Genomic DNA, 16054 nt, shown 5'->3' with positions numbered 1-16054 from the left:
AGCCATTATCAACTGAACTGGTCATTTTTTCAATGAAGTTCGTTTTTTTTCTGTCAAAAATGAAACCACAACATGGTCATTAACATTGAAAAATCTTTCTGCTCGTTTAGAATGCCTGTTATATTTAATTTCATATCAGTGTCACTTTTATTGTCTTCCACATTATGATCATTGTGATGTTATCATATACATAATACTGTTAAATATAGACGAAATGTATTCGTATACAAAATACATTTATTATGTATAAGTTACAAGCGCACTAATAATCAATCTACCGCACAGTTGCCACATTAGACCTCACTGTCCACAGTTGTCACACCGGCTGCTCAACAATGAAATTATATTTAGCATTATCTTAACCAGTCTTTCCTAGGTAAAAAAAAACCCATCAGAATGTACAGGCAGCCTTCTTGATCAATTTAGGTTCCATTACTCTATTCTTTATACTCGTACATCAGTATGGTTGAAAGAAAATCTCTACCTGACTTTGTTAACTCCTCGAGCGTGACATTGTTAAACTCCAGGCTGCACCCACAGTGTGCTTTATTTCTAGCCTACTCCCAGTGCTGAGTGCAGTATGTATGAATTTTGCAATAATTTCCAAACGAGCAGGTGAAAAACATTTAAAAAATGCTCAATAACACATTACATAAATTATAAACATATGTTAACCTGATTATCCCTGGACATCTGCACGTCAGAAATGTGACTTTGTGTAGTAGTCATCATCTGCAATCGCATTTCTTGGTGTATTATCATGAATTACTTTATCAGCATCACAATCTTCCCTGGAGTTACAGCAAACTCATCCTCTGTATTACTTTCAAACTCTGAAATACTTTCCCTGCCATTAATAATGTGTAAATTAGCTATTTCTATGTCACCAACAACTCTACCAGGACCTGCCATATTTACAAACTTGAAACATGTGTGCGGAGTTTAAAAAAAAATGACTGAGAATACATGAGATACCTTTTGGCAATAATAGATAGCTCAAACTATAGTCTAAAGTTGCCTCTTCTTGCCATCTTACGATACAGCAAATAACTAGTACAAAATCGACATAGTAGGCGTTTAAAATGTCACTGCACACCATTATGCCATACATGCTGTGACCGTAGCAGACCAGTGGGCACACTGTTGCACCACATACACTAGGGGGGTTAATCAGTCTTTCACTAAACCTCTCTCGCCTGTAGTATGTGGTGCAGACTGTCCTGTCATGTTTTATCATGAATACCAGTGGCGAAGCTATTAGTTAAAGAATGAGTAGGCATGAAATCTTAGCTTAAAGTTTCTTCTAGAGTAGTTCCAAACATCAAGTTTTTTTGGTTGCAAAATGGTCAGTCACTCGGTCCTTCAACAGTTCATCATTCATCAATTCCTTCACAGGCTTTTCCTTGATAGAAATGGTTCTAAGACTGCTGTGTTGACTCTTTCATTGTTCATTGTGTTACACAAGAATGATTTTATCCTCTTCAGAGTACTCGTACTCCTTTCAGAGGAAGCCGTGATCACAGGAAATGTTAATATGAAGCGAATCAATTTTGACACTTCAACATACACTGGTTCAAGGTCATTGAGGACAATATAATGTAAAAGCTTTTGAGGGGACAAATGTTTTTCTATGTTGGAATAAATGTTTATCAATTCATTTTCCAGTACTTCTCCATTAAAAAGAGTTATGTGTTCATAAGATTGTTCAGTTTAATAGCAGGGAAGCTCTCTTTGTAAACTATGAAGGGAGTTGGATCCAACAGTTCAACAAACTGAATGCTTTCAAAATCATTGAACCTTATTTCCATTTGCATAATTGAAGTGTCAAGGACTTCACTGTTAAAATTTTGAGCATTTGGAATGTCCTGCCATCTACTATTTATTTTACGACATTTTCAACGCAAGAGGATACTGTGTTTTGTGAGCACATGTCCTTGAGGATACTAGTGGTTTTCCTAATTTCAGTATTGCACAGAATTACATCAAATGTGGTTTTATGTTGCTGTATAACAAGGAGATGGTCTGTATAAATAAAACAAATCTATAGAGACAGAGCAAATAAATGAATTGGGCCTTCCTGAGTATGTTAAGCAACCCAACAGCAGAATTGGTTGACTCACTATCCCTACCCTCATCATTGTGTGCAATATCTTCATAAACCTGTCTTGAATCATCATAGTGTGAAAATATTGTCTGGACTACTCTGGAATTAAAGCTCCAACGAGTAGTACATGCTTGTGGAAGTCTGAATAATTTGGATTCCAGAAGATGAGCTCTCTTTGAGGATCTACTAAAAATGAATGAAACGTCAGCTTATCAATGAAGAGCCTGACTGATTTTATTGTTCTGAAGTAATGGAGAAGAACAAGGTTTAATTGGTGGACAGTGTAGAAATATTGCCCATTGGCAAACTTGCTTAACATAATGCTGAACACTCCCATGCCTTCCTGCCATTGTGAAGCACTCGTCATATGTTTGACATATGATTTTATGAATTACTCCTCACTTTCGCAGAATATCGACAATTAATTTTGATAAGTCCGATGCAGTTTTATCAATTGGAACATCATAAAAGCCTATGAATCTTTCCGTGGGATCCTGTTTTGAGCAGAATTGGAATATTACACAGACTTGAGATCTATTTGATACATTTAAGGTCTCATTCGCCTGAATACCAATTAAATCACAAGAATCTAACTTTACTTTCATCGTCTCCTGAATTATGGTAGTTACAGACACAATTAATTCATTCTGTATTTCGCTTGATACGCCTTTAAAGCCCGACGTGCTGGGCTGAATGGGTCAGGCGGTTGAGGCGCTGGTTTTCTGATCCCAACTTTGCAGGTTCGATCGTGGCTTAGTCCGGTGGTACTTGAAGGTGCTCAAATACGTCAGCTTCGTGTCTGTAGATTTACTGCCACGTAAAAGAACTCCTTGGGACTAAATTCCGGCATCTTGGCATCTCCAAGAACCGTAAAAGTAGTTACTGGGACGTAAAGCAAATAACATTATTTATTATTATTATTATTATTGTTATTATTGTTGTTATTATTGTTGTTATTATTATTATTATTATTATTATTATTATTATTATTATTATTATTATTATTATTATTATCAAAAGCCCGATGAAGACTGCAGATGATCTCGAATGTACTCTTCCTGTTTTGAAAGAAGATCTAACAACTTCAGATAACTGCTCCTGTTGATCGCGTCTATCCCTTCAAAATGACCTTGAAATCCAAGCTCCTGTTTTCCAAGAAAACACACAATATTAAGTCTGTCAACAACAAGCCGATTTTGTTTTATGACTTCGTTATGTTGGCTTGAATACTTGCACCTTCAGATAAAGAACGTTCTATCCCACAGCACCCCAGTAAACGGAATTTCTCTTCATTCTGAATATGTTCATTTCAATTTTGATGCTTCTCCGCTTTTCTAAGAATGTTTTTGTAACAATTAACCCATTTAAACTCCATTCCTTTTCACCACCAAACAACACATGTAGACCCTTTAACAAAACCACGAATATTGTGTACTCCAAAAAAAAAATTGAAATTTTCTAGCTACTTTGCTGTCAAAATACTTAATATATAAATTAGGCATTCATCCTTCATTTTTGGCTTCACACTTCTCTTCGTAAATACAAACAGAGAACGGTTTACATTTTATAGAGTTCAAAAGACTTGTGAAGTTCCCGCAGGGGCCTGCTTCACTCATTATTTAAACGAGAGTTTCAATCAGATGATGTCAGTCTTGTTTTACACAACAGAAACTCAGAAATTGAATTGTTTTTTTCCATGTCTGAATTGTCACTAATATTGCCAATAATGTACTGATTGCCTACTAACTCGAAAGAATACCGTGCGCACTTACACACTTAACAATATGTACGTCTTTGTAGCCTTCGCGCTAGGAATTTCTACACATTCGAATTAACGGAAGAGGCATGCCTCATTGGGCCCTAGCCTTTGTGGAGAGAGGGGCGTGGGTGGTAACCTAACCTTCCTCCACCACCCCACTCCCAATCACCAGGCTGGCGAAACGCGAACAAAACCAAAAGTTCTGGGTGAATCAAGTTATTTGCTGCCTCCTTGTCAGAACAAGTAGTCCGCTGTTACCATCTAGCGGGCGATCAACGAAGCACATAGCCTGCTGCTGCTAACCATGTAGTACATATTAAATAGAGATTATTGTAGTTTTAACACAATAACAACATCAGATAATTTTTTTACGATATTTATATAATTTAATCGTATTTCTTAGGATAGGCATTGCCTCAAATGACTCCAAGTAGTTTCGCCACTGGTGAATGCCCTACTAAAGTGTAGTAACAAGGTCAGGCAAAGATTTCTCTTTCAAACATATTGATGTACGAGTCCTTACCTGATACCTCCTAAAAGTGATAGAAAATTAATGGAGCCTGCAATCAAACTCCTATAGAAGAATTCAAGTGATTGATTAGTCGATAATATTTGTATTAAAATAAAATGGCACAATAATACTAAAGAAATAATCAAGATAGCCTTGTTTTAAACTTAATTTCTTTGTTGTGTTTACAACTTACTGTCATTTCTCCTAGTAGTTGTTAACCAGCAAAACGTAATGACTCGGTCTCATGGATTGCCTTCCCTGGATTTCGTTGATTACCAGGTCCTGATGTACTACTGTCATCTTTGGTTCAGTTCCCCTGCTATGACAGTCCAGATTCCCAGTTTCAGTTCTAGTTCACTGCTCCTCATGAGGAGTCGTAATCTCCAAATTCCTTATCAAGATAAGGAACTCTTACTCATTAGTGATAACCTGTCATGACTTAGTAACACGTGATAACTGACCTAGTAATGAAGAGTACCCTAATATAATTGGCACATGTTATGACACAAAAAAAATAAGTAAAGACATGTGCCCCTCACAACTGGCACTTATTACAACCAAAAAAATATTAAGAACAGTGTCCATCACAACTAACACACTGAAATAAGGACAGCATATTAAGAACCCTCTTCCTTTTTCACACACATTTATATACCCTCTTCAGATTCAGAGTTGTTTACGTCCCCCAAACTACTCTTGGAGTAACGACTAGTTGTTGCTTCGTTTGGAAGTATTACAAACTGTTACTGTTTAAATTGTCCACTCACAGACTCTTTACATAACTTGAAATATTTTCCTTTTGTAACAATCAATCAATCGATCGATCAATACTGATCTGCATTTAGGGTAGTCGCCCAGGTGGCAGATTCCCTATCTGTTGCTTTCCTAGACTTTTCCTAAATGATTTCAAAGAAATTGGAAATTTATTGAACGTCTCCCTTGGTAAGTTATTCCAATCCCTAACTCCCCTTCCTATAAATGAATATTTGCCCCAGTTTGTCCTCTTGAATTCCAACTTTATCTTCATATTGTGATCTTTCCTACTTTTATAAACGCCATTCAAACTTATTCGTCTACTAATGTCATTCCACGCCAACTCTCCGCTGACAGCTCGGAACATACCACTTATAATACCAATATAAATGGTCCGTTATTGGACATTATAAATTTTCCAGCTAGCTCATTCCTGGTTGCCAGCGTTTCGCCCTCGTGTGCTAGGGTGGGCTCATCAGTTGGTACCTAGCACACCTACCAATACGCTGGCTAGTGCATACCGTGATGAGCCCACCCTAGCACACGAGGGCGAAACGCTGGCAACCAGGAATGAGCTAGCTGGAAAATTTATAATGTCCAATAACGGACCATTTATATTGGTATTATAAATTTGCTCATTCAAGACAAATATTTCAGATTCCCTATGGGAATCAACATCTATATCATCTGATGGCCAAGCAGGCATCAATTTTTCGTGATGAGACAAAGTCTCTTAGTGCATTGGCACTGCCGGTGGCTCCAGTTAGCCTACGCAGTGGCCTCCACGGTATGCACTAGCCAGCGTATTGGTAGGTGTGCTAGGTACCAACTGATGAGCCCACCCTAGCACACGAGGGCGAAACGCTGGCAACCAGGAATGAGCTAGCTGGAAAATTTATAATGTCCAATAACGGACCATTTATATTGGTATTATAAATTTGCTCATTCAGGACAAATATTTCAGATTCCCTATGGGAATCAACATCTATATCACATACCACTTAGTCGAGCAGCTCTTCTTCTTTCTCTCAATTCTTCCCAACCCAAACATTGCAACATTTTTGTAACGCTACTCTTTTGTCGGAAATCACCCAGAACAAATCGAGCTGCTTTTCTTTGGATTTTTTCCAGTTCTTGAATCAGGTAATCCTGGTGAGGGTCCCATACGCTGGAACCATACTCTAGTTGGGGTCTTACCAGAGACTTATATGCCCTCTCCTTTACATCCTTACTACAACCCCTAAACACCCTCATAACCATGTGCAGAGATCTGTACCTTGTAACTTGTGGCCTCAGGCAAGTACCCGGAAAAGTCCAACTTCAACAGCTGCGTATCTTAATAACTGGGTTATTCAAGTATGTCGCAATAACCTACACTTACAGGGTGCAAAAAAATTTTACTTCATAAATTAAAGGAGTGTTAGATGGTACGAATACAAGTATATAGGTTCAAGATCCACATCGATATCTCGGCGCACCACCTCCAACTGGAAAAATGTGCCTGCAGCTCTCGTTGTTGCTATAAACCGAAGGTAATGGATCGGTGTGACTTCAGCAGATGTTCAGGATGCCTCACAGATGTATGCGAAAACCGTACCGTCAAATGAGTGAGTTTGAAAGAGGGCGCATTATTGGCATGAGAGAACGTGATGCATCCATCCGGAAAATTGCTACTCGTGTGGGACGAAATGTGTCGGCAGTGCAACGGGTGTTTACAGAATGATAGAATGATTCACAGAAGGTCGTAGAACACGACGAGATGGGAATGGTTGCACCACCCAGGCCGCCACTTCCCCTTCCCCCTGAGAACATCGACACCTCATCCGAATGGCATTGCAGGACAGATCTGTTTCCTTGGCTGTGATGCAACAGTGGAAGAGAGTAACACATCGTACACTATCAGGAGTGACAATCCATCGCCATTTATTATAGTCTGGTTACCAGCGTGTCGTCCACTTCTCCACCTACTTTTGACTAATGTGCATAAACATGCTAGACTACAATGGTGTATGGAACGACGACACTGGGAACAGGATTGGCAGCAGATAGTGCTTTTGGATGAATCCAGGTTCTGTTTGTTTGAAAATGATAGCCGCATTTTGGTTCGCCACAGATGGCAAAGGCATCATATTGACTGCATTCCCACAAGACATACAGCGCCTTATGGTATGGGGTGCTATTGAGTACAACGAAAAATCACAGTTGGTGCGTATCCAGGGCACTGTGACCAGTTTGGCCTGCATGAAGGACATCCTGCGACCCGTAGCCATACCCTTTCTGCACAACACCCCAGACGCCATATTTCAGCAAGACAATGCAAGACGACATTTTGCTGCATGAACACGTGCCTTCTTGTTGTCACAGGATGTCAGACTGTTACCCTGACCTGCCCGATCACCGGACTTGTCGCCAATCGAAAATGTGTGGGATATGGTGAAGCGACGGGTGCGGTGCTGTGACCCATTGCCAACCACCCGAGATGAACTGTGGAACCAGGTGAATGCAGCATGGAGGGCTATATCCCAGGACGCTATTCGCGCCTTATACATGTCGATGCCATTACGCTTGGAACAAGTTATCAGTGCCTATGGAGGACCCAGTGCCTACTAGGCAACAGGATACATGCTGAACCTAGGTGACTGAAATGCTAATCGTTTCTGCAGAACATAATAATGAACGTGTCCTGCGAATATGAACTGCCTATCTCTAGTTTATTAAGGTGTTCGGTTTTTTTATGAACATGAGTGTATGCATATAATCATATATGATAATCTTAACCTATTTACAATTTGTTACTTAATTTAATTGAAATTAATTGTTGCTTCATAACTGTTATTCACCAAATAGTTAAGTAAATATTTGAATGTAATTAATTGTTACTTATTTTACATTTTACAGAGGTGAAATATGGTACGTGTTACAATTCTTCATTGAAAAGGAAATATAAGAAATAGTCTTTGTTGGAGTTCTGTATGCATATTAGCAAGGAATTTCCAGTTTTGAGCCAAAAAGCACAGTACATAATGTTTCCTATCGCAGCAACTTGGCTATGCAAAACAGGCTTTGCTGCTTTGTCAGCAATTGAGTCAAAGTTTTGTTCAAATCTAAATGTTGCTAAAGAACTTAATGCTGCCATTTCTGGTATTTTACCCATTTCTGCTACCGACCACATTCGGAAGACAAACGGTTGCTGATCAACAACAGGTGAGGTGCCCACCCAAAACAACTTCCAGGTCCAGTGCTATTGCCACCTCACTCCATCAGTGTCTTTGGAGAGCCACTGGAGTGAATGTGTTAGATCAGACAGTGCGAAATCGGCTGCACAACAGAGGACTGATATCAAGGAGGCATGCTTCATAAGCTCCTCCTTCACCATACTCTAAGGCAGCTTGTGTGAGGTGGGAATCAACTGATAGCATCATAGCCCATGGCATCAGGAAGAGTGGAAGCATACACTCTTTTCTGATGAGGTCACCATAAGCTTGCACCCGTACAACAGGAGCATTAGAGTCTGAGGACAATCCGGAAAGAGATGGAACGAGTCCTTCATCCTCGTGCACCATCAGCAGAAAGGGGATTCTGTTTCCATAATGTTTTGGAGTGGGATCATGTTTTGTCGATGTATGCCTCTAATTCCTATGTGATGAAGTAAGACTGGTTTTGTATACAGAGACAACATCCTCCATCCTCTAGTTTCAGGATTTGCAGCCACTGTGGGTGAGGACTTTACTCTAGTGGATCATAATATTCTAGTGGATCATAATATTCGTGCACATCAAGTCAAAGTGGTCAATCGGTTTCTTGAAACTTGTGGCATACAGCGAATGGTGTTGCTGTCATAAACCGCGAACATGAATTGTGTTGAACATGCATGGCAGGAACTGAAGAGAGCAGTTGCCCACAGTCTTAATTCTTCTGTTAACATTCAGCTACTGACTGAAGGTGCTGCCCAGGAGTGGGCTAATCTGCCCCAAAACAAGTTGGATTCTGTGGTGCTGAGGACGCCTCATCATGTTCAAGCATGCTTCGGAGACCGAGGTGGCTATGCACAGTATTAAACTGCCACACAACGCATTATAATTTTGTGCTTCTGTTGCTTTTGCGTAGCTGACAGCATGTTGTTCTTTTTTAATATATAACTTTCATAATGTACTACATACATATAGCAAAATATGAAATGTGCTAAAGCAGAGTATGCAGTAATAACCTTAGAAAAGTCTCTTAGATTCTACTCTCCAAAGAAGTTAAAACCTTTACCTCTCCTTGTACCTACCAGATGTCAGTACTTGAAATAACAGTTTTTGTAATGAATTTAATTGCGTTCTGAGATAGTTGTACATCTATACATATCCCTTTCAGACCTGAAAGAAAACTGGAGGTGTGAATTTTTGTTTATACGTCAAGAACTGACTAAAATGCTCCTCAATACACATATTAATAGTTTATTTTACAAAATAAAAACTAACATCCGAAAAACAGGACCCACACAATTGTGCGTATCAAAATTCAAAACCTCGTTGTATCACGTACGATGGTCTAGCTTCAAAATTTACATTCACTAACCAATGTACACACTTCATTGAATATATTCCGGTATTCAGTAAAGCTTCTGGATTAATATAAACGCAGTAAATAAATACTTACTTTCGGCACTACTGCTTCCTGCCATCTCGCCGATCAACTGTGCTTTTTAAACTCTTCTTCCTTTGCCCTGGCGGTCAAGCGCATACTAAAATCAATTGAAATACACGCCACGTGTCCTGCACAATCACTGCAGTCCGGTGTAGCGCCGAAAAAACATCAAATACGGTCAGGGATAACTAAAATACGAACCCACACAATTGTGCGTACTCGGTCTGAAAGGGATATATCAGTACAAGCTGTTAATGTTAGATTTCTTTAAACAAAACGAAAATCCACAGCCTCTTTCCAGTCATTCGACCGGGTCAGGAATGGAATGAATGAAGCCCCCATCTAGCAGCGATGATGGGAATTGTGCCAGCTGCCGAAGCCTGTCACACTCCTCTGGAGCAATGATTTAATGAATGACATATGAACTGAAATTATATTGATGACTGTTGCTGGAATGAAATATGACAGGGAAAACCGGAGTACCCGGAGAAAAACCTGTCTCGCCTCCGCTTTGTCCAGCACAAATCTTGCATGGAGTGACCAGGATTTGAACCACGGAACCCAATGGTGAGTGGCCGGCGTGCTGCCGCCTGAGCCACGGAGGCTCATTAGATTTCTTTAATAACCATGTAAATAGTGTATACAGAGTGTAACATCATCCTCATTCAAAGCTGTTGGCCAGACATTGTGTTTTATCAAAACTGTTGTTGACAAGGTGTAAGATATGTTTTGGTTATTTGGTAATAACTAGGATGACAGCACTGGGTGTATTAATGCATAAGCCAAAGGATATACCTACATGTTCAAGCAATCATGCCAATGGCGGAGTGTCAATATACTTCTGCCATTATTTTCAGAATGGTTCATTTGTGTTCCCATGTTTACTGAGGCATTTTTTATGCTCCTATCGTGGATTGTGTCATCACTTCTGATACACCATGTATTATACCTAACGTAATCACTAGAGCCCGGATTTCCATGCACTATCAAATCTCAAAATATGCATGCATTCATGCACTATCATATGGCTAAACATGCACAATAAACTGGAAAATATGCACTATCAAAATTCAGTTCCTTTTGAAACATGAACAAAAACTACCCTAATTTCTCCAAATTGTCTTGATTTAAACTCATCCATTTAACATTCAGCACATACTTAACCACAGAAAATTATCTTTTTACGTCACGAGAAGTGATAGATGCATAATTCAATGAAGACATGTGGACAAAGTGAGGTCAAATTGTACGTCTTTTGCATTTTCACCACAATACGTCTTTTATAAGCTTGACGAATTCAAAATCAGGATTTGAACGAATTAGTTTGTTCAACTTATCTCTATCTGCGGCAGCTGCTTCTCCATGCGATGATTGCAGACACATTTGAATGTCCTCAATAAGTTGTAACGATTGCTTGCTGCGATAACACAGACGTGTGACGATTAAGAGTTCCGGGTAGGACATTCCAGGATAACAACGGTAGAGGGTTCAATGAAAAACCAGAATTTGTAAGCTGCTATCCCAGTAACGCGGCGCCACAGAAGTGCGATACAAGGTTTCTTTTGTTCGTCTAACAGACGAAAAATGAGCCGGCAATGATTAATGCACAATTTACGGTTCAATTTATAGCAATGTACAACTGTAAAACTGGGACACCTTATTCCTAAGAATTAGATTTCGACATGGGGCCTTCCGACTTACGTCATTGTTTACTCAAGCAACAGATAAGAAAGTGTTTGGTTAATTGCATTATACTGTAGGATCTGTACCGTATGTGGGCTACTAACTATGGTTGTCACATAGGATGCCAGGAATACATTCTCTCCGTCTCCCAGTAATAGACATCCTGTAGCCTACAACGTGAAAAATTGTCCCAAATTCTGCAAACTAACATTCAGAAAATGCACTATGATGCAAGTTAACAATATATATGCGTCAAAGTCAGAATAAAAGTCATATTATGCAATATTAAACGTCCAAATATGCGCTATTAAATCCAAACAACCGGGCGAGTTGGCCGTGCGCGTAGAGGCGCGCGGCTGTGAGCTTGCATCCGGGAGATAGTAGGTTCGAATCCCACTATCGGCAGCCCTGAAAATGGTTTTCCGTGGTTTCCCATTTTCACACCAGGCAAATGCTGGGGCTGTACCTTAATTAAGGCCACGGCCGCTTCCTTCCAACTCCTAGGCCTTTCCTATCCCATCGTCGCCATAAGGCCTATCTGTGTCGGTGCGACGTAAAGCCCCTAGCAAAAAAAAAAATAAAAAAAAAAAAAAAATCCAAACACTTTCAAATATGCATTATGCATGAATTTTCTCCGAAAAATGCCAAAACATGCAAACATGCACGGAAAAAGAACGGTTATTTGGAATTCTTAAGGCGTAAAACGAATATTTGCAAAGTTTGAGAAGTGTAGCTAGCTTATTTAAAAACATGCATTTGCATGGAAATCCAGGCTCTAGTAATCACTCTTAAAACATAATTTCCACTGTGACTTCTTTCTAAACATGAGATATAAACATTACTTTAATATATTCTGTTAAAATAATTTATATTGATACACATGCATGTTTGTTTTTATGAATCATTTCATTATCCCATTGAGATCCTCTTATCGTTTTACATTCGTCCTTTGTTCCTAATCTTTTATCATCTATATTTATCTTTATCCTATGTTTCTTCCTTGTGTTAATCCGACTTTCTTCTAATCATACACTTCGGCGTCAAGATTGCCCCTTAACCTTTTCACTGCCGAGTTTTGATGACCAGCTGAGCCCTATGGGCTTTTTTTTTTGACATGTACATATTTACTGATACTATTAATGGAATGCATATCATCCATCCCCTTAGCCCTGCAGCCCAATACGGTGTCGGGGAAGAAGCGAGATTATATTTTACACCATATTTTTACAACCGGATGCCCTTCCCGACCAAAACCTCAGTTGAGAAGATAATGAATATGAAATGAATTATGGTGAATGAAACTGGGTGAGGAAGTGGAAGGAATCTGCTGTGGTTTATGATTTTTTTTTTTCTTTACAGTAGGATAGTATCCTGCAATAGTTGCTTTATGTCGCACTGACACAGATAGGTCTTATGGCGACGATAGGTTTATGAATAGGAACTGTCCTGACATTTGCTTAGGGGTGCAAAAGGGTAACCACCAAAAAAAAAATCTCAGGACAGCTGACGGTGGGGTTCGAACCCACTCACCTGCCGAGTGCAGAGCTTGGCTCCATAGACGTAGCATGTTAATATGCATGGCTACTCCGCTCGGTGATGCTATTACTGAAATATTATATAATATTGTTGATCCACGAACTGGTATTATCAAAAATATTTACATTTGGGGAAAAAATAATGTATCTGAGGAAGAGGTGACAATTCCACATGAGACTCATCATTACTACTTTGTCTCGCACATTCTTGTAGTTCATTATCACCACTTAGATATTCTCCATCTTCATTTTCAAAATATAGCTCTCCAGAATCACTATTTATGAGGAAACATTCAATTTCTTCGTCAACAAGAGATGAATGTACACTTCCAAGGTGCCATGATGGCTATACATTAGCAGGAAAGATGTTCCATTCCAACGAAGCTGAAATAACACCAGATCGCTTTCAAAACATGCAAAATGTAGTGGTATGTCTACAATACAGAACTTCCTTGAGCATTTCCACAGAATCTCAAAGCATGACACTATATCACATTCATTTGTGAGATCGGTGAAGTACACACTGCACCAAAACTTGTGTATATATATGGGTTTGGCAGATGTGGCACGGCATTCTTTAACGCATATATACAGGTTTGGCAGTGAATGGGTTAATGAGAGTAGATGCTCGCCCTTCTGATGAAGCTGGGAAGCAGAGACAAGCTCGTCGGGGTTGATAATGGATGTATATAGAAAAACTGGGTTTGATCAGGAGATAGCCTATTTATTTGAAGACAGCAGTGTAAGATGATGTGGACTTTGTTCTTGTCCTGTTGTGTTTTTGTTTGTTGTTGTCTCCCCTTCCTATGCTGAACTGTCATTGTGTTAATCCTGTTATGTGTTCCTTTTGATATTTCGTTCTCTCGTATATGACTTGATTTCACACTTGCTTATCTCGCATTAAAAATTTACCACTCCCTTCTCCTTATGTTTCTTTTAAAATTTAGATGTGTACCTAATTATTTTGTGTATGCCTATTTTTCAGCAAGTACTGAAACCCCTGATCCAGATAGCTCTGTGTGAGTCAAAGCTGCAACAGTTCACCGGTCGATCTGCACCCACCGTAATAACGTAAAATGGGATGAGAGTATTTTCATTCGACTATCACGTGTGTTGTCCCATGCTGCAACTTCCTTATGGCAACATGTTACTTATGTGTTGCAGTGATTCCTTGTGGCAAAATGTTATTTGTATGTTATGTGAAGGAGGAATATACCAGAGTATTAAGCCAAAGGACAGTTTCTAAAAGTAATTTTTTGTGCAACACCTAAAAATATTTTTTGTGTAGTTTCCAAATATTCTAATATTTGTTGAAATATATTTTTATTTACTGTGTTGAGGGACTGTTATGTTTATTTTCTTAAGGGTTGTTTTGTGAATTAAAGGATTTTTATTGTTCATTTCTGTTCTTTGTAAAGTATCCATCCTATTACCTTCTAACGTTTATTATTATTATTATTATTATTATTATTATTATTATTATTAGCAAAGATAATGCCATTAGATTAATCAATTTCTCTACATCCACAAACATGAATGTGCGGAGTACCTAGAGGATTCGAAAACCGGGATCCTGGCCGCTTTTCGATCCCGTCGTTTTTGGGATTCAATTTTCGGAATCCCGTAGTTTTCGGGATTGACATCATTTTTTAAAATTTGAAAAATAGACTGCGTGAAGCGAAACTCTCAGTGCGTTTGAATAATCCAGTGCAGTTGGAAGAGTCTGATTTCGAGTTCATCGACGAAATCATTGAAGTCTTGGCTCCAGTCATATTAACTGTAGAAGCACTCTATCGCACTGATGCAAATTTATGCACAGCTCATGCTGCCCATAAGTTTCTTTTTAAGCAATTAAATGACAATAACTCCAAGTTGGCTTCTAAATTCAAGATACATTTACAAAAGCGCATTAAAAATCGGTGAAGAAATGAGTTGAGTGGCGTAATACCTACAAAATCCTCATAGTGCCAATGTGGCATTGGCGTTCGAAGATGAAATAAAGCTTACATTTTCAAGTCCGAGCAAAGTCCTGATAAGAAAATGTGTTGTTTCTTTAATTGAGAGATTAAATGGTAAAAGGAATGACGAAGAGGAAGAATAAAATACGCAAGTCGATCCTACAAATACAGCAAAATGTTATTTGACGCTCAAAGAAAAGCTTCAGCTGGAAATAGAAAACATCATGAAAATTATGCCTCCTGAAGCACTAAATGGAAATGAATTTTCCAGGATTGTTAAGAATGAACCTATACGGGTCTTCAAATTCTATCGGAGCTATAACCTAGAGCAGGCTTATAAGTATTTACTAATGATTCCTCCAACTTCCATCAAACCTGAACGCGCTTTCTTAGCAGCTGCATATATATGCAACAAATTGAGAAGCAGGCTTGATGATAAGACACTGGACGCGTTGTTATTTCACAGATCATATTTTCGCAATTCAAATTAGAATGTCCCTATTAAATTAGTTTTCTTTATATTTACGAGAAATGTGAAATGTGACTGATTAATGTTATTTTTAAATACTTTTTGCTAAGAAATTTTCTACCTACTTATTATGTTGTTGCTTGAAAGTCATCTATTTAGTCTATGTTCAGAGAGATTGTAGTTAATTTCAAAAGTTTATTTGCATAGTTTGTTACAAAAGGTTTTTTAATTTACGTACATTTAAAGAGATCTCACTGATTCTTGGAAAAATATAATTTTAACATAGGGACTGAGTGATTTTAAGTCTGGATAGTCTGACCCTAAGTCTAATTAGTTAGAGTGATTACATTTGCTAGGTGTATACCGCAAAATATGTTGATTTTGTCTAAATTTAGATTTGCTAATTAAGCAGCTGATTTCTGTAAGATGTTCTTATTTTTTATTTGTAACCTTCAGTCCAGGGATCTTGGGACTGACCAGGTGTAATCCCAAAATCCCGGGATTAGAATTAAGGGTCGGGATCGAATTCCCTAGCAGTACCACAGATACATAAGGAAACATGGTATTCATGTGACAGTAAGACTGCCAATCAGATAGATCGTGTACTAATTGATAACAGGGATAGAAGCTCCATAACTGATATCAGAGCT

General features: G+C 38.7%; 1 protein-coding gene across 1 annotated transcript in view; it reads left to right on the top strand.

Annotated features, from left to right (window-relative positions):
* The window catches only part of Pgm1 (phosphoglucose mutase 1), a 182848-nt gene extending 168471 nt beyond the window's left edge, over positions 1 to 14377 (top strand). The window contains exon 11 of the mRNA XM_067140390.2: positions 13963 to 14377. Within this exon, the coding sequence (XP_066996491.1) occupies positions 13963 to 14052 (90 nt within the window). The 3' untranslated portion in view covers positions 14053 to 14377. The remainder of the gene's footprint in view (positions 1 to 13962) is intronic.
* The last annotated feature ends 1677 nt before the right edge of the window (positions 14378 to 16054 follow it).

Source organism: Anabrus simplex, chromosome 2 (genome assembly GCF_040414725.1).
Source record: "Anabrus simplex isolate iqAnaSimp1 chromosome 2, ASM4041472v1, whole genome shotgun sequence".
Classification (NCBI taxonomy): domain Eukaryota; kingdom Metazoa; phylum Arthropoda; class Insecta; order Orthoptera; family Tettigoniidae; genus Anabrus; species Anabrus simplex.
This window is presented reverse-complemented; position numbering and strand designations above follow the sequence as displayed.